Source organism: Magnolia sinica, chromosome 5 (assembly GCF_029962835.1).
Source record: "Magnolia sinica isolate HGM2019 chromosome 5, MsV1, whole genome shotgun sequence".
NCBI lineage: Eukaryota > Viridiplantae > Streptophyta > Magnoliopsida > Magnoliales > Magnoliaceae > Magnolia > Magnolia sinica.
The window spans coordinates 16,653,614-16,680,468 of NC_080577.1; the positions used below are offsets into that span (position 1 = coordinate 16,653,614).

A 26,855-nucleotide genomic window follows, 5' to 3' on the forward strand; every position below is an offset into this window, starting at 1 on the left:
ATCGAATCCATTCGTCAGATACAAAAGAGAATGAAGGACTCACCAACGTTACATCCAACTCAAAACTCAGGTGGGCCATACAGCGTTTTAAGCCATGACTTAACGCCATTTCCCAATAGTGCACCTGAGTTTTGATCCGTCGGATCTTTGGGATGAACATCGAAAGCCGTGTGGCGTAACTGTGGAAGGGGTGATCTCATTTACATAAAGTCGTCCCGCTAGGCCACTACCCACGTCTGCATATGTGAATAGTATATGTAGCGTACCACACAAGGAGTCCGCCATGTTGTATGTGTAAAATCGTATTCGGATTTGATGGTAACCCGGGTCGGTGCTTGGAAGAGCTATGTGGGCCCAACATCGTGGCATGTGTTTCATCGCTTCTGTCGATCCACCGGCTCATTTTAAGGGATGAGCTCAAAAATGAATTAATCCAAATCTTAAGGGACCGATTTTTTTGGATTAAACTGATACTTGTGTCTTTCCTTTGTCCAATCAATTAGATGAAAAATAACATGGCAGTGTGCCCTAGGAAGATTTTAATAGTGGACATTCAAGTACCATAGTTTCTTAAGGTATGGTCCACTTGAGATTTAGATTACTTCATTGTTAGCATAATGCCCGTAGAATGAGCTGATAAAATGGATGGATAGAATGGATGATACACATACAACATGGAATGGCCCCTAACATTACTTAATATGGAGATTTGTAATCTCATCTCACACTTTCTAACACAGTTCTTTTCCGAAAGCCCACAAAGTTAATTTTAATCATATCTTACACTCTTTTACACATGCATTTTTTAATTTCAAAGTAGGATTAGTAATGCATTCCCATTTAATACAGCTTAATAACACTGGCCAAGCAGGCCCGATCATTCATTCGTTCCGGTCCCTTCTCGTTTCGGCAACAAACCGTCCTCCTCTGTGAACGCGATCATTCATTCTCTCTCAATATAACAAAATCCGGAATCCATTTTCGTTGAAATGGCAAATCCTCGCTCCTATTAGAAAACCCCAACCCTAACCCTATCCTAGAATCTCTAATGGCTGCTGTATCAGTCGCTGCAGAATGGCAGCTCCTCTACAACCGGTACTACCGCAAGCCCGAGATCTACTCGATGCAGTGGTCCCGCATGGACCTCACCCGCCACCGCGTGGCCCCCGCTCCATTCGCCGGCCCCATTGCTGCCATCCGCGACGACTCCAAGATCGTCCAGCTCTACGCCGAGTCGGCCCGCCGCAAGCTCCACATCTTCAATTCCGCCGGCGTCCTCCTCTCCTCTGCCGTGTGGGATCGCCCCGGCGGCCGCCTCGTTGGAATGTCCTGGACCGACGATCAGGCCCTGATCTGCGTTGTCCAGGACGGGACCGTCTACCGCTACAACATCCATGCCGAGCTCCAAGAGCCCCACATCTCCATGGGAAAGGAATGCTTCGAGCAGAACGTCGTTGAGTGCGTGTTCTGGGGCAACGGGATGGTCTGCCTGACCGAATCGAGTCAGCTCTTCTGTGTTCCCGATTTCAAGAATCCGAAGCCGTGCAAGCTTGCGGACCCTGGGCTGGACGAGTACCCGCTTTGTGTCGCTGTGATCGAGCCACAGTACACGATGTCGGGGAACGTGGAAGTGCTTCTTGCGGTGAATGACTATGTTTTGGTGGTTGATGAGGAGGGGGTGCAGCAAACGGGGGTAGGGATCGGTCCATTGCAGAAGATGGCGGTGTCAAGGAATGGGAAGCTGCTTGCGTCTTTTACGCATGATGGACGGCTTCTGGTTATAACCACCGACTTCTCAAAGATCATATTCGAGTATAATTGCGAGGTTGGTTACTTTTCCCATTTTGAATAACTGATTTCTTGGTTCTTTGCTTTTGATTGTGTAATATATTTGTGCTGTTAGTGGATTTCAACTTAGAAAATTGGAGGAAATAAGGAAGCATTTTTATAGTGTAAACTTTTTATACTACATAAAACTATATGATCGTCAACAGGTGGATATGCATTAGACTATTCTTTGGGTTCCTGTTTGTACAAGTGGGTCCCATGGTTTTGCTATCTAGGTCATTCTTCTGATGGGTCCTACCAAGGATGGACTATTCCCCAAATGTGTCTTTGATGGGACAATCTGAACCCTTCAATTGGTGCCCTGCAAATAGATGGTTAGGAAAAGAATACAGCATTTGTCCACATTCAAAGCATGCCTACAATTTATTGGCTAGGATCATCCAATTTGGGAGATTATTTTTAATTCCTATATCTAGGAGATTTTTGGGCATCTTACATCCACAATGGGGCCCTCCAGATGAACGTCTGGAACACATACCCATGGGTGCCTGCTAGTACAAACTAAAATTCGGGGATGCTATGCATATCCACAAAGCTTACGATGCTTTCGAACAGTATTGAAATTATAAATTTAGGTCCTGTTTGGTTGCCACTTAAAAATAAGTTCATCTCATTCTACTTAACAGTAATTATGCATTAGAGATTTGGTAAGGATTAAAAATAATCTTGATAACCCATAATTTATATATAACATGATCTGTAACATGTAATTACTGTTAAATAAAATGAGACGAAATAAATTTTAATTGGCAACCAAACTGGGCCTTATAAATTATTTTATTTTATGTTTTTATAGATGCCCCTTCTGTGTGCAGTCGGCTCTACCTCCTGAACAGCTAGCTTGGTGCGGAATGGATAGCGTGCTACTTTATTGGGATGAAATGCTTTTGATGGTCGGTCCTTATGGTGATCCAGTACGCTATCTGTATGATGAACCAATAATTATCATTCCTGAGTGTGATGGAGTAAGGATTCTTTCAAATGCAAGTATGGAATTCCTACACCGGGTTCCTGATTCCACGGTGTCTATTTTTAAAATTGGAAGCACGCTCCCTGCAGCTTTATTATATGATGCCTTAGATCACTTTGACAGGCGCAGTGCCAAGGTATGTTTCTCTTGATGCACATATCTGAGAAAATGATTCATTTTCTTTTGATTTGTATTCTACATATTACCTGTTTTGGTCATCCAACCAGCAATATAAATGGTCCCATCTAACTTTCATCCAAAAATGCTTGTGGTGTTCAGGAAAATGTACTTGTTATTTGAATGCTCTGAGCGATTAATAATATCTTGGTGTTAAAATTTGTTTCGCATGCTTCCTCTGAATTATACCTTTCAAGATTGTGGCATGGGGAGCTTTGGCTTTTCAAAGAACTTTAAAAATCCTTAAAAAAGGAAAATAAAGAAAAAGAAGATTGTGGAATGGGCATGTCTGTCGTATGCTCCCCATAAAAGAATGATTTCTCAATGCATTCTATGGGTGCCATCTTCTGATTCAGGTCAATTAGTGAAGTTGTTTTATCCATGATATCAATATCGTCTAATGATTTTCATTTGATTCTAATACTCCTATGATTTTTTAGGTAGTACATTTACCCTTTTTTCTGTTTTTGCTGCTGCGTGTTGATGGTTTTGGGTGGGTGGGTGGATGGGGCTTGTATGACTATATATATATATATATATTTATATATATATTTTGTAACTTCTTTGAGGATGTCCATATGGAAAGAAAAGTAACAAGTTCACCCAGTGAGCACTCCAAAGTCTAAACTGACGTTTTAGCCTCTAGAGTTTGTGGAGTGAAAGCAATTATTGCCCCTTTTGTCCCGGGAATCCACTTAATTATTGTACATACCATTAGGACCTTGATCAACCTTGTAGGCTAAGCATCAAGGTGTTCCATAACAGTAATGGTGGCCGTACATGCCATTACGGCTCTTTAAAAAAATTGTTACAGGACCGTTACAAGGCCGTTCTGGGGCCTTTACGGCCCCTTTTTTCTATAACAGCTGTTACGGCCGTTTCAGCCCCATAGCTTGTAATGGTTTTGACCGTTTCTGTTACGCAATAGCCATTACGTAACTGATTTGGTATGCCTCCTAAGCACCGAAACTTCATTGCTTTCTTTTCAAATTTATGCTCAGATTGGCGTGTGCTACTTCTCTTTGTTGGAGATGACATTGAGCTTTATTGTTATCATGGTTATGGGAGATGGAGGAGCTGGAGGAAATGGCAGGGATAAGAGTTAGGGTGGTAAATGGGCTGGGCCTGGGCTGAGCAAAATCAAACTTCAGATAGGGCCGGCCCCCAATCATTTAAAGATCTTGGTGAAACTGACTGAAGCCTCAGCCTTTTACAATCCTAGGTAGAGCTCTTTTGATTATAACATTTTTCTCTGGTTTTATGGAGGTGTATGATTAGGGATGAATAATAGAATGTTTTAGACCTCAGTGTCAGTTTTGGGGGGGTTGCGATTAAGGTGCACTGCCTGTGTGGTGATGAGAACTGTTCTTTTTATTTGTTTATTTATTTACTTTGTATGTTATGTTCAGAAAAAAAAGAAGCCATGTTAAGGTACAATTTTCTCAGCATTTCAACAAAAAAAAGGTTCAACTTTCTCATTACACTTGTATTAGGTGTGCCTGGAGTCTCCACCTTCCTGTCGTCCATTTTCCATGTGGGAGCCTCTCCAGTCTCCCCTAGTATTGGTAAATTGTCAATACAAGGCTTGCCATATTCACACTGCTGTCCCTATATTCCTTGTGGGGGTTCTTTCTGGAATCTGGCCAGCATCAGATCATTGTAATACCGCAATTATTACCTGGCAGCTTTACATGCAATAGTTCTACACATTATGTAGATGTTTACCTTTATGAGAAACATGCTCTAGCTATTTATTTTACTTTCTCATTAATCAAAAAAATTATATTACTATATTTGAATGGTTTCATTACTTTGTGATTCATATTCATGTTAATTGGACCTTTATTGGCTGTCATAGCGATATCATACATGGCTCTTTACAAGTGAATCTTGTGGAAAAAAAAAATGACCTCATGGAAAATTGCTACCCTTGGAGCAAAAATTCTGGATTCCATTGTATTTTCTTCTTGGACTTGGATTTGGATTTGGTTCTTCCTTTTCTTTTGACCTCTCCAATCTTGAAGAGGTTATTGAACAATTTCCATTTGTCTACAAGTCTGCTTTCGCCAATGCCTTTCTTAAAAGTAATACAGTAGTTTATGGAATGATGAAATACCTCTAATATATTCTGAGAGAAACTGTGGAATCTGCTTATGTTTGACAGGCAGATGAAAATTTGCGATTGATTCGCTCCTCCCTCCCTGAGGCAGTTGAAGCTTGTATTGATGCTGCAGGTCATGAATTTGACGTTTCACGCCAAAGGACACTACTAAGAGCTGCAAGCTATGGCCAGGCTTTTTGCAGGTTAGTTTTCCTATGTGGTCTGGGTAATATCCGTCTATAGGAAGAATGTTAATAACCTTGGACATCCTATCTTCCGTCATGTGTCTTGATGTATATAGCTCATCTTCTTGCACTAATCTTGATCCTGCTGGATTTTATGTACTAGTATGATGTTCCACAAGATATGATTTAGATCTAGAAAAGATGGATATCCTTTCCCCCCCTTTTTATGTGGAAATGATGTATACCCGAATATCCTTTCAAAAAAAAAAACAAAAAAGAGAAAAAAAGAAAAGAAAAGAAAAGAAAGGCAAAAAGACGGATCCCTTACTGAAGGGGGAAAAAAACATCTGGGTGACCTCATTAGCTCAGATATAAAATTTGTGGGTCTATTGGAAGTTACTAGACATAATGTCCACAAGTTGCATAAAAAAATGATGGCAAGCTGCCAGAACTGACTATTGAAAAACGTGTTGGATCAGTGAAATGGAGTGAAAAATGCTGCTATTTAGGCCAGGCTGTTTGGGTTTCATACCAGCATGGAGTCTTGACAATTATGCTTATAATCCAGTGAAAATTGTCCCAAAGTGTAACAATGAAATTGAATATGTGCTTGTTAATCTTCAACAGACTGCATGAGCAATTGACTACTATATCAAGGCCCAAGGACTTTGAATCTTTGCAAGACTGATTCCAAAGATAATCCAAGTTTTTTTTTTTTTTTGAAAGGTAAAAGATAATCCAAGGGAATGGGGCAAGAATTCTCTGAAACATTGAACATCTCATAAAAAATACCATCTCTTTCTCCAATTTCAATGGACATTCCAATTTCCTATAGAAGTGGCTTTCTTCGACATTTTTGCTGGAAACAAGTTTTCTTCCTTATAACCAAACTGCTCTGGTTCTCTTCTTTCCACAGAAGTGTTTCTGTTTTATTTCAAATAGTGCTGAATCTGGCCATAAAACCTTTTTTTTTTTCCTAGAAAAATTACTAAATCATATTTACCCGTATGCAGACCTCTGTGCTATGCAGAAATAGCTTTTTGTTACCTTTTCCCTGTATGAAACTTCTCCTAAATTCTTTGATCATTGCATTCTGCAGACCGCATAGGCTTTCTTTTTTTTACAGTGTACTATGACCATATTCTTTGTTTTTACTTTTGATATCCCACATCAGATTAGCACATATTTCACTGATTTTGTTACTGTAATATCATCTCAGGTATATTAGTTCAGCATTTACTTTCTTTACTAAATCTATGATCAAACTCGTTATTACATATGATATCAGAATCCCATGTCACTTGTCAAATTCCATTTTCTCGAGTACCCTTGCATTAACAAAAGTTTCTTGAAAAAATAAATATGCAAAAATTTGTCTGATTTTTGCTTTCGGTAATGATACCCAGTTGGCTTTGGCAGCCAGATCCAACGGGATCGCTTTCAAGAAACGTGCAAAACATTGCGAGTGTTAAATGCTGTGCGCAATCATGAGATTGGTATTCCTCTTAGTATTCAGCAATACAAGGTATTCAATACTCACTGAATTTAATTATTTTTTAATACAAAAATTCTCCATTTATGTTTTTTTTTTTGGTAACTTCACCTTCTGCTTGTTGCAGTTGCTTACAGCACCAGTTCTGATTGGCCGTTTGATTAATGCTCACCAACACCTTCTGGCCCTTAGGATCTCTGAGTACCTCAGCTTGAATCAAGTAAGTTTGCTTTTATTGTATGCTTGTAGCCTGCCACTATTGTATTCTACAATAATTGATTGTGGACGATGCGCTCCATTCGGATAGACTGTTCATTTGTACATAATATGCTGGTGATGCTAATAGGATGTTTTCCTCATGCTGCATTGGATTCTAAAGCCTGAGATATCAATCTATAACATAATATTCAAGTTCTATATCCTGTTTGTTTTTCCTGTTATTTTGAAAAGGCTAGCTACTAATGGCCTGTTTGGAGTGTGGGAAAAGAAAGAAGGTGGGGAACAGAGGATTGTTTGGATGGCAAAAGTAATCATTATTTTCATAGTTAGGATTCTATGGCACAAGAAACTAGGAGACCATTGTGAGAGGAATATGAGATCTCCACTTGTTATCTAAACAAGACCCTTTAGTGCTCTTGGAAATAATCATTAGATACTTATTACCTTTTATTTTATTTTATTTTTTGTGTTGTCTACTAGAATCTACACTATCTATCCCTTTTTTTTTTTTTTACTTTTTTCATAATTGGATCATTTTATCAAGAAAGCAAAACAAACAAACAAACAAACAAACAAAGGGGTCGTTTGGATGCCTTGAAAGTCCTTAAGTTGTAAAGGGATTACAGGTAATATGATTACAGAGGCTGTTTGGATGCATGTATTTGTCTGTTATGGCTTTACAGGCTGTAAAAAGATTACAACTTTTATCTGTAGTTTGAAACCTGGTAAAAAGCCATGTTTTAGATTACATGTTACAGCTAAGAAGGCGTTATACATGTTAGAACACAATGGTTAATATACACTCATGATATGTGGGGCCCACCATAACGTGTATGGTACATCCAATCTATCCATCATGTACTTCCCTTGATGCTTTCCTGTGGCCCAAAAAAACAGCTCGTCCATTATCAAATGGACCACACAAGGGAAGGATGGGACGTCCATCATCAAAAACTTCTAGATTGCATTTGGGGCTCATTGTGATGACTGGAAGGCATCCAATCTGTTTGGTGTGTGCATGCTTTAATGCTCTCTTAGGGCCCCAAAAAAATTCTAGTCCTTGTGTGATTTGTGGATTTTGGAAGGTTCACTGCCCAAGCTCTATGGTATGAATCAATGTTTTAAATAGCGGTAGCGTGTTACGTAGTGTTCAACCCTCTGTAGCGTGTAGCGAAATAGCGTAGCGTGTAGCGTAAGCTACATAATACTTCTATTTTTTAATTTTTAAATGTATATATATATATATATATATATATATATAGTGGGCCCACCATAGAAAATAATGCAAATCCACCCATTCACGCACCTCAGTGGGCTCCACGTGTACCACACCATAGAAAATAATGCACATCCCACCCCTTCACACACTTCAGCGAGGCCCACGTGGGCCATACCACAGAAAAAAAAGAAGAAAAAAGTATAAAGAACACCAAACCGACAGTAATCAGCATTTTAAAAGGGAAAAAAATAAGGAAAAAAATTGAAAATACCAAGTTATTTTCATTGTACATTGAAAAAATTCAAAAAAAAATGAGCATACCTATTTTTGTTTCAAGATGAGATTGAATCGCTGAAAACTATAAATATTGAAGCTACACAGCGATCGGTTTGCCTCTGGAAGTAGTTTTTCCAACTCATGATTGAAAAGTGGGGAGACGAGCAACATCAGTAGCGTCGGTTTGCGCCTGACAACTGACTTTCGACCACAACATTGAAGGGTGGGGAGAAAAGCAACGTCGGCAGCGTCGGATTGGCCCTGTGAGAAGATTTTGGGTCTCCAAATGGAAGGGTGGGGAGAGCAGCTGCGTCGGCTGCTGCGGTTTGGGGGTGAAAGCCATTTAGAATTAGGTTTTTTGTTTTTTAACTTAAGTTTAACTTGTGATGTGAGTTCACCACTGTTTCCTGCACTGAAAAAACAAAAAAAAAAAAACCAAACAGGTAGCGTACGCTACCTGCGCTATACCCTACATATCCGTAGCGTACGATACGACCCCTGTAGCGCACGCTACAGGGGAAAAACGCTATTTCGAACGCTACGCAACGAAATCGCTACGCTACGCTACGAACGCTATTTGATACACTGGTATGAATATCTACATTATTTATCCTAAACACTTTACAGGCTAGCCAAACACACAATCTATTTACCTGTAAACAAATTACCACTTAAAAGCCAAATGGAATAGCATGTAAACTGCTTACACCTGAAACTCTTTTCAGGTGATGTGTTTACAACTAAAAAAAATTACTTGCATGCAAACGACCCCTAAGAGCTCTATATAAAAAGAAGCAAAAGAAACACCCAAAGACATCAGGAACTGAAAATACAAGATGTACCCACCTGTACAGAGTAGAAAACCTACTCGTCTGTCTACTACCCTATCTGATATCCAAAAGGAACTGCTCGAAGCTCCTCTCTTTTGCCATACTATCTGCCCTATTATTTGTGGACAGGCGCACGTGCTGAAAGTTAACCCCCAATCTAACACTGATTTCTTGAATTTCTTCTATCATGTCCACGGATTTCGCCCCTCCCTAGCCCACCCAATGACATTTCTTGAGTCCCCCTCGATCACTATCTGCTTGAAGTTGTATCTCTCCATGATTCTCAATCTATTCAGGAGATCCACTGCCTCAGCAAACAACAAGTCTCCAAACCCTGAGTCTATGTCATATATATATATATATATATATATATATATATATATATATATATATATATATATATATATCTATATATATATATATATTGGGTATGTGGTACTAATATGTAGTTTAAGTGGAAAATTGTTTTACCATCAGAACTGGTTCTTAAAACTGTGCACATTCTTGTGGGCATGCTATATTGTTTTACCTTCTCATGTATGTCCAATGTTGTGCATGCTTAGTATTATTGCAAAATTTTCATTGACGTTATGCAGGAACATATTTGGCCATATCTTACTTAAAGATGCACAATCACTTTCTCTAATTCAAATTATGGAAATATATCTTTTAACCGGTTTGCAAATAATTGTTACATCTATAGGTTTACAGATAAGTGTACTGATGAGGACATCACCTCACATACACCTTTACGTACGTATTAGAGGAGGTGGGCTGCATTGATTTCCTTGTGGCTAGGCGAGTCCCCGTGATCGTGTTGAAGACCCCATGTGCATGTGCGAGCATCTGGAAAACCCCACACTGGGAAGATGCACATGGGTTGCTATATGGAGTGATCTAGACCGCTGGATTGAGGGACGTGACGATCGGGCTGTTGGATCGCATGAATCACATGATCGGGCCATTGATCGTGGATCGTCCACATCAGTTTTTTAGACTATAGTGTCTAATCGTGATGTATGCATTATGAGCTATTTTTGGAAGACACTGTGGCACATGATGGGTACAAGGCTTCAATTTTCATCTGCCTATCACCCTCAAATAGATGGTCATATAGAGGTTGTCAATGGGAGTCTTGGAAATATGCTTAGATGCCTTGTGAGTGATAACGTCCGAACTTGGGATACCATTTTTCCTATAGTTGAGTTGGCATATGACAGTTCCATTAATAGGTCTATAGGCATGAGTCCATTTGAGGTTGTGCATGGCTACAAACCTAGAAAACCTGTAGATCTCATACTTATGTTTGTGTTCCATAGGCTATTTGAGTCAGCATATGAGTTTGCACGTCGCCAGTGTTCGAAGTATCGGTATCGCTACAAGTTTCGCTAGCTAGGGATATGGAAACAATATCAATATTGTCGATAACCGGAAATGTGGGGAAACATGGGGAAAACAATGGAATTTTCAGCGAAACTTTAGGAGATGTTAAAACGTACATATTTGCATATTTACAAATAAAAAAAATTGCAAAAAGAATGCATACATAACAAGTTTCCATTTAATGGCGCCTTAAAAGCATGTGTTGTTGTAAGAAATCAGTCCAACCATCCCATCCGGCCTAATTAACCATCCAACCGTCCATCCAAACATCCATTAATATTGCAAAATATCAACAACACATGATATTTCACCAAGAAATCAACAACACATGATGATTTCTCGATTGTAAAGAAAACGAAAGATTGTGGTCTCAATATCGCGCATATTGCGATATCGATAATATTGAAATATTATCGATATTATCAATGACAAATTGATAACTACATACAACCATGTGCCCATGAAAAAATTTTGAAATAATTTTTTTTCTAATAAACAAAATTTTGATGATATCAATACGTTGGCGATACTATTGAAATATCGTCGATACACTTATGATAAAAGCATTACCTAGAATTACATAGTTGAAAATATTGGTGATACATTGGCGATATTGATGCATTGACAATACAAGCGACACCTAGAATTTATATAGTTGAAAATATTGGCGATTACGTTACCGATACTGATACATTGGCGATACATTGCTAATACTTGGAATTTCCGATACTACCAATGTTATCGATATCGCTGAGCTATAGATAAAGATAATATTGGAGATAATTCAAACACTGCATGTCACATGCAGCGTTGTCATGTGCGACTGCATATGCGCATATCCATATGCAAATCGCATATGCGATCATGGCACATGCAATCGCATATTGGCCATGGCACATTAAAATTTTATTTATTTATTTATTTTGCAAAAATAAACAACATTTTGCCTATAAAAAGGCTTCCAAATCTCCTCCATTTGCAATATTCTCACTCGAAAACTCTCTTACTCTCTTCTTCTCTTACATTTCTTAATTACAAGTGGTCTTAATCTCTCTCTCTCTCTCTCTCTCTCTCTCTTGTATTTCCTACTTCCAAGTGATCTTAATCTCTCTCTCTCTCTCTCTCTCTCTCTCATACATTGCCTCTCTCTTGGAAGTTGGAAGATCAAGATTCAAGCACTTTTAAGTTTAAGGAAGATAGCTTGTTGATTTTCTACAATAATAAATAAATAGCTTGTTGATTTTTTTGTTATTTCTTGTTAACTATATTGTTGAATGTTGATGACTTGATGTTCAATTCATTGTTTAATTGATTTTCTCTCTCTCTCTCTCTCTCAAATGTATTTTAAATATGTAAAATTAGTTATTTATTAACTTAGAAAAGTTATCCTTAGTTTCTTATATTTTTCTACATTTTTTTATAAAAAATATCCCTATTATATATATATATATATATATTTCAAAAAAAATATGCGGTCACATGCGCGATTGTGCGATTGCACATGATCGCATATGTGATTCGATAACATTGCATACATGAGTTGCATAGTGAGATCAAGAAGCGAATTAACTTAAGTAATGAAAAATATAAAGTGTTTGTTGATTCTCATCACAGGTTTCATGAATTCCAATTAGGAGATTATGTTATGGTTCGTATTAGAGGTGTACATGAGTCGAACTGAGTCGAGATTGGCATAGCTCGGCTCGGCCACTAGCTGACCCCAGCTCGAACTCAGCTTTGCTCAGTTCGGTCAGCAGCTCGGGCCAGTTCGAGCCGAGTTTGAGCCAAGATCGAGCCTGTGCGGCATTTTCACAAACACATGGAGTGCACTTTCAATTTCTTACTGTATGTAAAACAACAACAGTTGTTTATAGGTATTTTATCAAACACCTTGTAGGCAACATTAAAATCAAGAAAAAAGGGTATTTGTTTCATATACATACCTTCCTTGCCACCAGCCGACACTTTGTTGAGTCATTTCATCAAACACTTGGTGAGCAACATCAATATAAAAGTAACCGAGTCACCGAACCGGTTCGATCCGAGTTTGATTCGAGTTGGGGTTCGATTCGAGTCGAGTTGAGCTCGAGCAAGCTTGAACTCAGTTTGAATTTTTTTGAGCTCAAAAAATCAGCTCGACTCAGCTCAAACTCAATTTCGAACTGAGTCGAATCAAGCTTTTTTGAGTCGAGTCGAGCGAGCTAACCAAGTTAACTTGGTTTGTGTATAGCCCTAGTTCATATGAGGCCTGAACGGTTCCCACATGGGGCCGTTAAAAAGTTACAAGCACGTAGTGCAAGACCATACAAAATATTGCAGAAACTGGGTCCTAATGTGTATGTAGTAGACCTTCCACCCACTATGGGAATTAGCTCTATTTTTAATGTGGAAAATCTAGTACAATAAAAGGGTCTTGCTACTTTGCCTGTTGATCCATCCATAGACCCTCCCACAGACCATGACCTAGTCCCAAACTCATGGCCCCTGCCTGACCAATCATCCAAGCCTTTACCACATTTACCTTCCTTGCCTGCTCGAAGTGAACAAAATGAAGACATGCTAGATACACAAGCAATTTCCACTCGCCACGAGGGATTTCAGAAATTCCTCGTCAAGTGGAAGCATAGGCCGATTTAAGACAGTTCTTGGATTACAGAGAACGGGTTACAACATTTGAATCTAGACATTTTGGAGCACTACAGGATTTTTAGTCCAACAGAGGCGAACCCTTCTCAACCAAGGAGAGTTGATGAGGACATCACTTCACATACACCTTTGTGTATGTATCAGAGGAGGAGGTGGGCTGCACCAATTTCCTTGTGGCTTGGTGAGTACTCGTGATTGTGTTGAAGACCCCATGTGCATGTGCAAGTATTTGGAAGACCTCACGCTAGGAAGATGCACATGGGCTGCTATATGGAGTGATCTAGACCGTTGGATTGGAGGGACGCGACGATTGGGCCGTTGAATCTTATGGGTCACATGATCGGGCCATAGATCGTGGATCGTCCACATCATTTTTTTAGACTTATCATATTTTAGGATTTAGTTTGATTATTTTATGTTTTGACACCTTTTAAGAGTGATTTTAGTAGATTTTCTTTAGACTAGGTCCATTTTTATTAAAATTTCATAAGACGATATTTTTTGGAATTTTGAAACTTCTCGGAGCTATAAAAGGAGTGGTCGTGTGACCCTCCCCATTGGATTTTGTGAAAAAAAAAATGAGGTTTTTTGCTATTTTCTTCTTCTTCTTCCATCTTCATGAGATTTCAAAATACTTCCGTGTGGTTTGGAAGGGAGATTAGTGTGAGGCTAATCTTCATCAATGGATGTGTGAGGTCTCCATCTATCCTCACATCATCACCATTTCATTATCCATCAATGTATTTTCTCCAAAGTTCTTTGATTCTCCCATATTAGATTTTCATCTTTTTTAAAACCTAACTTTCTCATACCCATCAATAATCCAAACTTTAAAAGACCTAAACCCATCCAACCTAGCCACGTGTGGCCGTACCATGAACCCTGCGGGTTGGCTGTACGGCGACACATTGACTCTTTTGATTTCCCATTGCCCTAGAATTAATCTCTCCTCTATTGTCCCAAACCCTACCCTAAACTTAGAAATCCCAAATTTTCCTATTTTCCCAAACTACCAAACCCTAACTTCTTTCATTCTTCAATTCCCTAAAATCCTTACACCCCTTCTACCCAAAACCCTAATTCCCATATCCTAAGTTCTAAACCCTTCAACCCCTTCATCCAATTTCATCCCATAAACCCTAAACCCTAGATTTCCCCTATTTTCCTAACCCTAATTTTACTCTAGGTAATATTAGGTCTGTTATTTTGAAATAGGCTTTACCCTATGCTAATTGGGATGTCCCTACATCCATTAGATCCTAGTTTCCTTTGTTTAATGATCTTCTACTATGATGTTAGTAACCTAGGCAAGGATTATGCATGATATTCTAATGGTTTACTTGATATCGGTGATGATAATGGCAGGTTTTATGTTCTTTTGTTGATTACCTTAATTTTGCTACTTGATTTCACATAATATTTGGTTCATGCATTGGTCCTGCATCATGTACCCTTCCTTTAATTTTCCTTAATGTTTGTTTTGTGTAGGAGGTAGTTATAATGCACTGGGCATGTGCTAAGATTACATCTTCATTATCCATTCCTGATGCTGCTCTCCTGGAAATCTTGCATGATAAGGTTTGTGTTTCCTCTGTCGAATTTCAATTTACCGAGACTGAGATCTGTTTTTTCTTTTCTTTCTTCTTCTTCTTCTTCTTCTTCTTCTTCTTTTTTTGTTGAAAACTACTTCCCACAACTTCTGAAACAACAATTTCTGAGTTTCAGCTGAAATTGTGCAAAGGCATATCTTATGCAGCAGTTGCTGCTCATGCAGATAACAGTGGCAGACGGAAATTAGCTGCTATGCTTGTTGAATATGAATCACATTCCTCCAAGCAGGTATTTCCTTGAACCCTTGCAATTAAATTGTTTAGCAGTAAACACACTTCCCTTGTTCCATGTTCCTACTTTGGGTCTTTACTTTGTTATGCCATTGTTACAAAATCATTGGCTGCCTTTTGATAACTGCAGAATTTGTTGAAAGTAATGGAAAATTAGTAAGTGATATTTTCTGAAATCAGGTCCCTCTCTTGTTGAGCATTGGAGAGGAAGACACTGCTTTGACAAAGGCAACTGAAAGTGGTGATACGGACCTTGTTTACCTTGTTCTCTTTCATGTCTGGCATAAGGTATTATCCTTTCAGAAAACTTCATGTTTATCTTGTTTACTGCAGAACCAATCAGCATAGCCATACACTGCATAAATGAACCTTCTTTTTTGTTTTTTTACACGCACTCACACCACGGTGGTTTTTCACCACAATGGGTACTCGAACCCATGACCTCGTGTTGAAACTCTTGTGAGCCTACCACTGAGGCATGAGTAAGGACCTTACACAAGTGAACATTACTTTCAAGCATTATCTGTTGGTTTGACATATGGTCCCATATGCAGAAGCTCCCTCCCCTGGAGTTTTTTGGGATGATACAAGCAAGACCTCTGGCCCGTGACTTATTTATAACATATGCACGGTAATGTATACTTGTGCTTTAATCCTCACATTCTAGATTGATTTTCTTTCCGAATGATCTGGTTTTAAATGCAAATACTGAATTTGAACTATCCTTAAAGAGCGCAAATCTTTCCATGTTCAGGAATCTAACAGTTGTCATGCATGTCTATTTATTATTTGGTCTGCTTTCGCAGGTGTTACAAGCACGAATTTCTGAAGGACTTCTTTCTTTCAACAGGCCAGCTTCAGGTAGGTTTTATTATTATTATTTTTTTGCTTTGATAGATCTCCTCTACAAAATCGTAGTGTAGTCATAAAGCTTCTTCTTTTTCTTTTCTTTTTTCCTTTTTACTGTGGAAACTTTGTCCAGCTTCTGTTCTGGGCATAAATTATGATATACTATGAGCATTGGATTGATGGTACCAAATGCATTCGAGGTTTTAAATATTTGTTTTGCACAAAGTTTGGCACCTTTGAGAATGGGAATTTTGTCGGAAATATTTGTATTGTGCAAACTTTTGTAGTCCAATGATAAAGTTGGGGAAACTTTAGGAAAATAGTGAATTTTTTTGTGAAAATTCAGATGTTAAAACCGGTGTTTTAAATAACACTAGCGTGTTGCGTAGCGTTCAACCCTCTGTAGCGTGTAGCGCAAGCTACACGATACTTCTGTTTTTAATTTAAAAATAGGAAAAATATAATATATAGTAAGGAAAAAAAAAAAAAGCAAAAAAATATAAACAATGGACATCTACCCATACACACACACCTTAGTTGACCCTACTTGAGCCACACCATTGAAAACAATGCACATCCACCCATACACACACCTCAGTGAGCCACACCATAGAAAACAATGCACAACCACCCATACACAAACCACAGTGAGCCCCAAGTAGGCTACACCATAGAAAACAATGTATAGCCACCCATATAAACACCAACTTAGTAAAAAAAAAAAAACTGCATTGCAATCCCTATCCTATAAATATTTCACACTAACCGGCATTTTAAAAAGAAAAAAATGTAAAAAATCCAAAATAACTAATAGATCTTCATTATAAATGAAAGGAACTCATTAAAGGGTGAGAACTTACCTCTAAAGCCAAGGAGGGGAATCGAACCCTCACCTATAGGGAGCAAACCTACGGTGAAGACCATTGTTGTTAGTTATGAGTTTAATTCACTTACACAGTGTTGCATGTGTTGCACACGTCTTCACATGCCATTGTGTGTGTATCATCTTAATTGTTGTGAGTGTAGTTTACTCATTCATTGTGTAATGTTGCACGTGTTTGTGAGAGGATTTTGCATGTGAATGATGGGTTGGTGACTCGATAGTTTTTGAGTTTGGTTATGACCTCTTATTTGAAGAGAAGATTTAACGAACAAAGGCGAATGGTGGGTGAAAGACACTCGTCAGCCTATAGGGCCTTTGGTTTGTGGAAGACTGTGTGTAGAGTAAAGACTAGATTCAAAGCGGTGATTAAATTTGCTTGTGGCAATGGGAAGACAGATACTTGGATAGGGGATCGTCCTCTTCTAGCTGAGTTCTTGAGGATAGCAAGCCCTGCCCCATATCTGAACATCTTTGTTGCTTGTTGCTTCGACGATTCTCGAGGATCGAGTTCTTGGTGTCCCCCTTGCTAGAAGAATTGGTTTGCTGAGGAAGTGGAGTTCGCTTGACTATTGATGCATTTTCATCAATTGAGTTGAGTAGATTTAGGAAGTGAAAGGAGGAGAAGAGAGAGAAGGAAGAGTGTGAGAGGAGAGTTTTGAGAGAGCACTTGTGTGTTAGGACTTCAAGCCTTAATGAACCTTTTATTATAATGGACATATACATGCTCCTCAAGAGCACATAACACTGCGTACATGCACACATAAATACACACTACACACTACTATAAATATTTGTGTACTCTCCCTTAAGTTGGAGCATAGATGTTGATCATGCCCAACTTCCCAGTGATACGGAGAAAATCATCCCAATTGAGAGACTTGGTAAGAGCATCGACCAACTACTCCCCGGAGCAAACAAAGGAAGTTGCAATTTCCTTGTTAGCAACTTTTTCCCGAATGAAATGACAACCAATCTCAATGTGCTTTGTGCGCTCATGAAATATTGGATTGTTGGCAATGTGAGAATGGTAGCCTGATTATCTCAATACAATGGAATAGGACACGAAAAATTATAGCCAAGTTCTTGTAAAAGGTTTAGAAGCCAAACAATTTCACATGTCGTATGAGCCATCGTCCTATACTACACTTTGGTCGAAGATCACACAATGACGGGTTGCTTCTTACTCTTCCAGGTGACAAGCTTGCCACCTAAAAATGTAAAATACTCGGATGTAGACCGGCGATCATGTAAACTTTAAGCGCACAACCAGAAATGTGAAGATGACTATGCTGTTGAAAAGCAAACCTTTACCAGAGGCTGACTTGAGATGCCGAAGAATACGATACACTACCATTAGATGGGTGGTACGAGGGGTCTGCAATCTACATGAATTGACTAACAACACTCACAACATAAGAAAGATCCGGCCAGGTAATAGTTAGATAGAGAAGTCGGCTAACTAGTGGGAATAGATTGGAGAAGAAATCTCTAGGAAAAAGGTGGAAGAGAAAGGGGAGAGAGAGGCTAGGGCAACTTGTGTTGTGTATGTTAGTCTCTTGACTAACTCACACACACACACACACACACACACACATATTAACTTGAAAGAAAGATACAAAACACACACACACACAATCACATATATTTTCACTCCCCCTCGAGTTGGAGCATGGATATTGATCATTGCCCAGCTTGGAATACATACAAAGATGATAATGATCAGCATGGACCGTTGCTCCCCCTCAAACGCAACATAGCATGGATATTGATCATTGCCCAGCTTGAAATACATACAAAGATAATAATGATCAGCATGGACCGTTGCTCCCCCTCAAACACAACATAGCAGGATACGAGATCTTCTATTGTTAGTTGTCTAAAGAATGTAGCTTGAACTTTCTTTATTCGTTGAATCTTCTCTTCAAATAGAAGGTCATAACCAAACTCGACAACCATCGAGTCACATACAAAATTCTTTCACAAACATGTGCAACATTGCATAATAAATGAGCGAATTACACTCATAACACTTGAGACAATACATACACATACATTTGCATGTGAAGACGTGTGCAACACTCAGTGAATTACAATCACCACTTGCAACAATGGCCTAATAAAGGAAGAGATGATGAACGGAAAAGGAAAGCTCCAACAATTCTCATGTCAAGTTGAGTCAAGCATTACGTCAAACAGTTTGTGTGCGCAGTACCTCTAGGCACAGAACAATAACATCAACTTCACAATCACCATCAACATGATTCTACATCGCATTTCACAGCCCCATAACATCATAACGTGAAGGGATAAAGAAATTCCAGCAAAGAACTCAAAGACAAGGGTCGACGACCCCCACTTCTCAAAAGAAAAAGTCACAAATCTTAACGATACTTAATGATTCTTGTTTCTAGTGATTGCACATGATCAACCACACTTGCTCCATGTGGAAAATTTGCCCAAAAAACCTTCAGAAAAACAACACAGCAAGAAAATCGAAAATTGGACTTTTTCCCGATTTTTCTCTATTTTCGCTGAAACACCACAAAAAGTTATCCAAAAATTGCAGAAAAGCCACCATTTTTCTTTGTAAAATCACCATCTTCCAGATCCCATGTTTTTCTGCTTCAAAAAGACTACTTACCCCACTGTTGTAGGTTGTGATTAGATCCACCAATTGCTCTGATACCAAGTGGGAATAGATTGGAGAAGAAATTTGTAAGGAAAAGGTAGAAGAGAAAGGGGAGAGAGAGAGAGAGAGAGAGAGAGAGAGAGAGAGAGAGAGGGGATAGGGTAACTTGTGTTGTGTATGTTAGTCTCTTGACTAACTCACACACACACACACATATTGACTTGAAAGAAAGATACAATGCTCCACAGGAGTACAAAACATACATAAACACACACACAATTACATGTATTTCCATATAACCAACCGACGATACACCCGTGGATCAGAGAGGAGCGCACCATCATCAGGATTGATTTTCTTAGTAGTATCCATAGGGGTAGTGGTAGGCTTGCATCCTGGCATCTTAACTCGACTGTTGAGGCACGCAAATACACACTACACACGAGTGGAGGAGTTCGCTTAATTGTTGATGCACCTTCATCATAGCAGACTGCGACCTGGTGTGTGGGATTCCATGGTGTGGGCTAGATCTAAATCTGGCAGCTTCTCAGTTAAGTACTTCTATAAGGTGCTTTCGGTCACCTCAAATAAGGTGTGCCCCTACCTCCCTCATGTGGTCCTATGGGTCTCCTCCAAAGGTAAATAGCTTTTGCATTGGTTGCTGGGAGAAACAAAGTGTCAACTATTGATAACTTGCAAAACGTGCAATGGTGATTCCCAATTGTTGTATTGTGTGCATGAGGGATGCAAAGTTTTGAACCACTTGTTCATTCACTGTGTGGTGGCTCGGACAGTGTGGGGTAGATTCCTACCTATTTTCAAGATGCACTGGGTGATGCCGAGCTCAGTGGAAGCTCTTCTTCAAGTGTGGCATAGGGGAGGAGTGGAGGGCAGAGGAATGGTGGTTTGGAGGCTAGTGCAGCTAGTGGTCCTATGGTCTCTATGAGGGAAAGGGAATAATAGAATCTTCCGGGATTCCCATGAACAAGTGGAGGTCTTTATGGAGGCCAAATTCTCCATCTTAGAATGGGTTGATTGTAATTTTGCCTTTGGCATAGTGGGTGTCTAGAAGAGGTAGGCCTATTCTTGTAATTTTTTGCCTTTCAGCATTCTTTAATAAAAGTTGTGTTACCTTTCAAAATAAAAATATAAATAAAATAAATAAAAGCAACACACACACACACACAAAAAAAAAAAAAAAAAAGCAACAAAAAACTAGAAGGAAGAAAAAAAAAAAAAACTTGTCGTCATATCCATCCACATGGAGTTACAATGCGGTGCACCTGGGGCATCAAATGAAGTTAGAATGATATGAAATTGGTCCTATTTTACAGCCTATTGAGTTTAGTTTCAAATGAGCCCAAGATTAGGCTATTCTAATGCCGTTTTGGGTGAGTTATGGCCAGTTTAAATAAGATCCATACAGTGGTGACCTGATTTAAGGGCATTTTCTGTTTTATTTAGGGTTTCTTTGGTTTTAAGCCTGTATAAAGCTATGCTTGGACATGTGACGGATGATGATATTTGGAATAAAAATCAGCTTTCTTTCTTTGGTTCTTGGTCTGGAAGGAGATTTGAGAGGGGTTTTGGTGACCAGTAGCACTTGGCCAGTGGATTGTTGGGGTTCTTTCCTACGACCTTGCTTCTCTCTTTCTTTCTTTCTTTTTTTTTTTTATTTGATCATTTGCATGCCCTCCAGTTTGCATTATCTATGTAAAAAATTATTGTCCTATAAGTACCACCTTGGTCTCCAGTCCACATGGAGTTCTAAATAAATTAGTTTTTTTTTTTAAAAAAAGCTAAGAAGAAGAAGAAGAAGAAAGATGTTGTCCAATCTGTAGATTGATTTTTGTCTCCTTATATGACATCTTTAAAGAGAAGAAACCCTCTTCGATAAAAAAGGGCTAGAAAGTGAAGAAATTCAGACTTCCTCGGTTTCTTTTGTTTTCCACCTCAGAAATCAAAATTTCTTCACCAAATCCATGTTTTGAAGTGAAACCGCTCAATCGTTGTTAAAAACACTAACTACTTTTTTTTTTTCTTTTTTTTTTTTTTTAAAAAAATTAATTTTTTTTAATGTTTGTTAGTGTATAAAGGGACTATATTTTTCCTGTTCGTTTTTTTTTTTTTTGGTGGTTTAGGTAGTTTCAGTTGAAACTTGCAAAATTTTGCAAGTTTTCATCATAACATTGTGAACTTATAAACTTATGACTAAAAGACTGCAGATATCATCGCCATGTTTTTAAAAAAAAAAAATTATGTTGCCGTGTATCAGCAGGTTTCAGTTATAATTCATTGATATCTTATAAAATATGATATACATGGGGTTTTCATTTCTCAAGGTGCAAACTCGAGATATTGGCCTATATCGTCAAAAATTTAAACCATGAATGCATTTGCTAATTCTCATATTGTGGCAATAGGTTTCATTTTATTGAATGTGACATATTTTAATCATGGCATGGTGTAGTAAGTTAGCTTCCCTCATCTTTAGTTAACTAATGAAAATGCTGAGTTGCTTGAAATGTAAGTTTTTATGTGTCCCAAAGCACTTATATGATCTAGTGTTCAATAGAAAGCCGCACAACTCCCTGTATATCTTGTTAGATGCAAATCCCCTTGTATGATAAAACATTTAATAAAGAAAAGAAAAGAAATTAAAGTGGAAATGGTGGCATCATGCTTGATGGTTCTTTTTGCATGTTTTGAGAAAGGCTATCTTTTGGAATGTAGTGAGGTCCAGAAGTCACTGACGCCCTTCATCTTTGTCATTCTTGCCTTGTAAATTCGAAGGTTATTTGGTTTTGTAGGATGTTGCTTTCCTTTTGTGGAAAGAGTCATGGGAACTAGGAAAGAATCCAATGGCGAGTAAGGGATCTGCACTCCAGGGTCCACGTATAAAACTCATCGAGAAGGCTCAGCATCTTTTCTCAGAGACCAAAGAACACGCATTTGAGTCAAAGGCCGCTGAAGAACATGCAAAATTGCTGAGGTAAATGAAAAAGAAAAAAAGAATTACAGATCGGCTTCACATGCACCAACATGTAACGGTTTTCAAAGTTGATTATGGTTTTAGATACTCTACCATCTCCTTGTGGTTTCCAATGCCCAATCATAACATAACGACACCATTTCTGGCAGTCCTTCAGAGATTTTTTGCATATAGAAGAGACATCATGCTCATATTAATGTCCTAACCTGTTCTCAGTTATCTTAGTTCAAATTCTAGAACATAAGAAATTCTGTACTATTAAAAATTTTCGGGATTTTTTTGGAGCACCATAGAGTGCAGAGAGTATCATCTATGCATCCATGTTTAAGGGAAACAGTGTCTTTAGCACATCCCTCAAAATGTTGATGGCAGGAAATGGTCTCATCTGTAAAATTAAATGATAATGGCCAAGAGCTGTTTTCATCTCATTCCAGTCCAGATTGTGGGTGGACAGCTGTCACCTCCACAATTTGGGGTACATCTAAGTTTGTCCCTAAACCTGATACCTGATGGAAAAGTCAATTAGAAAAAAAAAAAAAAAAATTGAAAATGGGGAAAAACATGCGAGTACTTTAAGGCATGTAAATTCGAATCTCCTGTCAATCTATTTTATCAAATTTGAAAATGTTTCTCCAGCTTCCTTCTCCTTCCCTCCCTCCAACACGAAAAACCCAAAGACATTCCAATCTTTTTTACATGCATCCCAAAATCCCCCCACCCCTCTTCCAAATGGAAAAAACCCAAGTACTATCCGATCTTTTCAAGGGTGCAATTACCTAGAGGCTGATTAAAGGCAAAAGTTATATCTTACCACTAAAATAGATGGACAATGTTTTGAGTCTCAAAGGTGTCAGATCCTACTGTTTTGATCTCTTACCCTGCTTTTGGTACAGGCTGCAGCATGAATTAGAAGTGAGTACAAAACAGTCTATATTCGTGGATTCAAGTATCAGTGATACAATTCGTACCTGTATTGTACTGGGCAATCATCGAGCTGCAATGAAAGTGAGAGCAGAATTCAAGGTCGGCTGTATGCTTTCTTTTAGAACTCTAATCATTAATATTCTCTTCTGTTGAATGTTCTTATCCAACAAATTTCTTTTACAGGTTTCTGAGAAGAGATGGTATTGGCTCAAAGTATTTGCATTGGCTACAATTAGAGACTGGGATGCCCTAGAAAAATTTTCGAAGGAGAAGAGACCGCCAATTGGTACACTCATGCTTTCTAGAAAACAAAAAACAAATTTTCAATTTCATAAAAGGGCCACAATTTAGTATTTAACACACCCACTATTTGTTATATACTTATATACACCCTTTTCCCTCTTTTGGTACTACAATAGTACTTTTTGGTATGCAGCAACTAAACTAGATGGGGTGTAAATAGCATAGCCATTTAATATATCGGAAATCACCATGTACCAGTTTGATTATTTGGGTAGACTATCTCTAGAATATGATTTCCCATTTTATCAAGAGTCTAAAATCATGGTTGATAATAATAATGATTTTTATGATGTGAGTTTAAAAGAAAGGCACCAACAAGCTGAAAGTTCTGTTTTATGGATGCTTCCAGAGCTGCCATTTTCTTTAAATTGATACACTGTGCACTGCTGATGGATTTTTAAGCTTGGTACATGTGTTATATGCTAACAGGCTACAGGCCCTTTGTGGAGGCGTGCATTGATGCTGATGAGAAAGGTGAGGCTCTCAAATACATTCCCAAACTTGCAGACCCCCGGGAAAGAGCTGAGGTATGATTTATTCATTGCCTGATCAATTATTAAATTGGGTCTGTTGGCCTTGCTATATCATTCATGTGATTTTCACTGCACTTTTGAGCAGATACCATAAGCAGTCAGTACTGAGTGGATCTAATTGCCCGCATGTTCTAACTCATGCTTTCTGCCAGAGCTAATGTTTTGGGTTTTGAACAGTCATTTGCTCGTATCGGCATGGCCAAGGAGGCTGCAGATGCTGCATCTCAGGCGAAGGACGGTGAATTGCTTGGCCGTTTGAAGCTAACCTTTGCGCAAAATGCAGCAGCCACATCCATTTTTGATACCTTGCGAGATCGGCTATCCTTCCAAGGAGTTTCGTAGTCTCTTCCTCCCTCTCTATTATCATTTTCGTAGTGATTTTGACATGTCCTGGTTGATCTGCTTCCTGTTGGATAATACCTGGATTTTTCTGAAGCCTTGATTGTTTTTCTTTTTCTTTTTCTTTCCCCCCCCCCCCCCCCCCACCCCCCTACACACTCTCACACCCACACACACCACAATGGCTACTTGAATCCATGATCTTAGTGTTGAAACTCATGTGAGTCTACCACTAAGCCATGAGTTGGGACCCAGTAGCCTTGATTGTTGACTGGGGAGAGAGCTGCATGTGATATCTGTGTAATTAAATCAGCGCTTTTTATATGCTGTGTAAAGTCAGAATTGAGTGGAGTGAAATTTTTTGTGGAAGCTCTTTATATAGTTTGGAATCTGGTGCAGAAATGGTCCCGAGCTGTTGGTTGTATTCACATTTCACCCATCCAGGTGTGCAAAGAGGCCTCTGGCATAGTTCATACCGTGTATCGTCGAGCCTTAAGCTAGCTGGCCTGAGGAGAAACATGCGAAATGATTTTTCAGTTTCAGGCATGGCTAGTGGTTGTACTGCAGGTTTGGAACAAGCAAGGCGGATGTTGCTCAACATCTAGGTTTTGCCCACAAGGTGACCCATGTTGATCATCCATCCATTGATGCAAATAAATAAATATTGCAGCAGTTCATTCATCGTCTGCTGGCGGAAAGAAAGGAACAAAAGAAAGACAGATTGCACTCAATGTCCCTTAATGAATAAGCTCATGAAGGCATTTCTACTGAAAAATTCAAGTACTGGGTGGGGAAGCAGAGGCTGGGATCAAAGCAACTAGCGGACTGATCACTAAATTGATATGCCGCAAGCAAGTGAATTTGATCCGGCCCTCCATCAGCTGGTGTGTGTGGGGAAACCGACATTATTATTAGATGGACCAAAGTTCTGGAGCATCCAATCATGAATTGGCCAATCCATAAAAAGAAATATATGCATCTCAAAACATCCAAATTCAATTGCAGCCCATTTGTTGATTTGGATGTTTCACACATACCATGTGGGGCCTACAAATCTCTGACTTTCACTAAAAGGAAAAGTTAGATGAGAGCATGTTTGTAATTTCCTCTCTAAAAGCACCTCAATCTGTGAATATCTGGATAATTTTGTGAGGAAAAGCACGAAATTTTAAGAGCTTTTGAATTTTTTTTAAACTTGATATAATTAGGATATATTATTATAGCTGGATTTTAAAAATCTTTGCAATATTTATTACAAAGACATCAACCCTGCTTGTGTGCATGACCATCAATCTTAAACATGGGCCAAATCCTGATAGGTCTGCCCGATATTAGCCAACCATTAGGAATTATGTAGCCGCAAAAGGTTGAAGTCCCAAGGAAGATTAGTGATTTCTGGTAGTTTGGATCATCCAGCTGGAGGGATGCTTCATCTATCATATGAAAACACAAGATGGCATGTTTATTGCTTATAAACTTCTTCCTGTGGTCAGGCAATCGGATTATGGAAGCAAACAGCAACAACACCAAAGGCTGTTGGATCTACCATGATGTTTGTGAGATAATTCACTTTATTCATCATTTTTGTCAGCTCATTTTTAACATTATGACAAGCTTATGTTGATATAAAACTCAAGCAAATGAGAACACCTACCACTAAAACTATTCTGAAGCCCACAGTGATTTTTATTTGCCCCCCTTGCAAGTTTTAATGTCGACTCTTTCTTTCTTTTCCGATCGACAATCACTCCTAGCATTACTCTCAAAACAGAAGTGCTATTATGCAGCTCACATCATGATACGTCTGGTACACCTGGCAAACTCGGTGAGAGTGCTGGTTGTAAAACCCTGGACATCTTGTTTTAGAGTTTGATGGTTGCATGCATGCTGGATACATCTTGTTGTAGACTGTCAACGGCCGGCAGTCCTAGTCACTATGAGCTTACATCGTGCATAGAAACGGCTGAACATATGTTTAACCAGATTAAGGATATCTCTATCTTTATCACGTGCTTTTATGGAGGCTTTGAATATGAATTAATTTTACTCAATGATAGGCAGTACCATTTTTTTTATAACATAACACAATAGGTGTACTCAAACCCTAGACCTAAGGGTTCAAACTCTTGAGAGAGTTGAATTGCAAGAAACAAATAATTCTACCATGGCTTGGCAACAGTTCTTTTTTGCAGGTCAGAAATTCAGAAAGGTCTCTT

At 38.8% G+C, this 26,855-nt stretch overlaps 1 protein-coding gene across 1 annotated transcript; it reads left to right on the forward strand.

Moving 5' to 3' along the window:
• The first annotated feature begins 853 nt into the window (after positions 1 to 853).
• Positions 854 to 24,757, forward strand: LOC131245575 (protein VACUOLELESS1). The gene is made up of 15 exons (XM_058245130.1): positions 854 to 1,825; positions 2,664 to 2,954; positions 5,160 to 5,299; positions 6,701 to 6,806; positions 6,901 to 6,993; positions 14,835 to 14,924; positions 15,072 to 15,185; positions 15,368 to 15,475; positions 15,742 to 15,818; positions 15,994 to 16,048; positions 22,359 to 22,540; positions 23,434 to 23,563; positions 23,648 to 23,750; positions 24,197 to 24,294; positions 24,478 to 24,757. The coding sequence occupies exons 1-15, from the start codon at positions 1,049 to 1,051 to the stop codon at positions 24,640 to 24,642; spliced, it is 2,529 nt and encodes an 842-aa protein (XP_058101113.1). The 5' UTR covers positions 854 to 1,048; the 3' UTR covers positions 24,643 to 24,757.
• The last annotated feature ends 2,098 nt before the right edge of the window (positions 24,758 to 26,855 follow it).

What these genes read in the sequence shown, in the direction of transcription:
- LOC131245575 (XM_058245130.1), top strand. Translation starts at nt 1,049, where the DNA reads ATGGCTGCTGTATCAGTCGCTGCAGAATGGCAGCTCCTCTACAACCGG. An exon ending in TATTCGAGTATAATTGCGAG is followed by an intron (nt 1,826 to 2,663) that starts GTTGGTTACTTT and finishes TTCTGTGTGCAG; the next exon opens with TCGGCTCTACCTCCTGAACA. An exon ending in TATGGCCAGGCTTTTTGCAG is followed by an intron (nt 5,300 to 6,700) that starts GTTAGTTTTCCT and finishes TGGCTTTGGCAG; the next exon opens with CCAGATCCAACGGGATCGCT.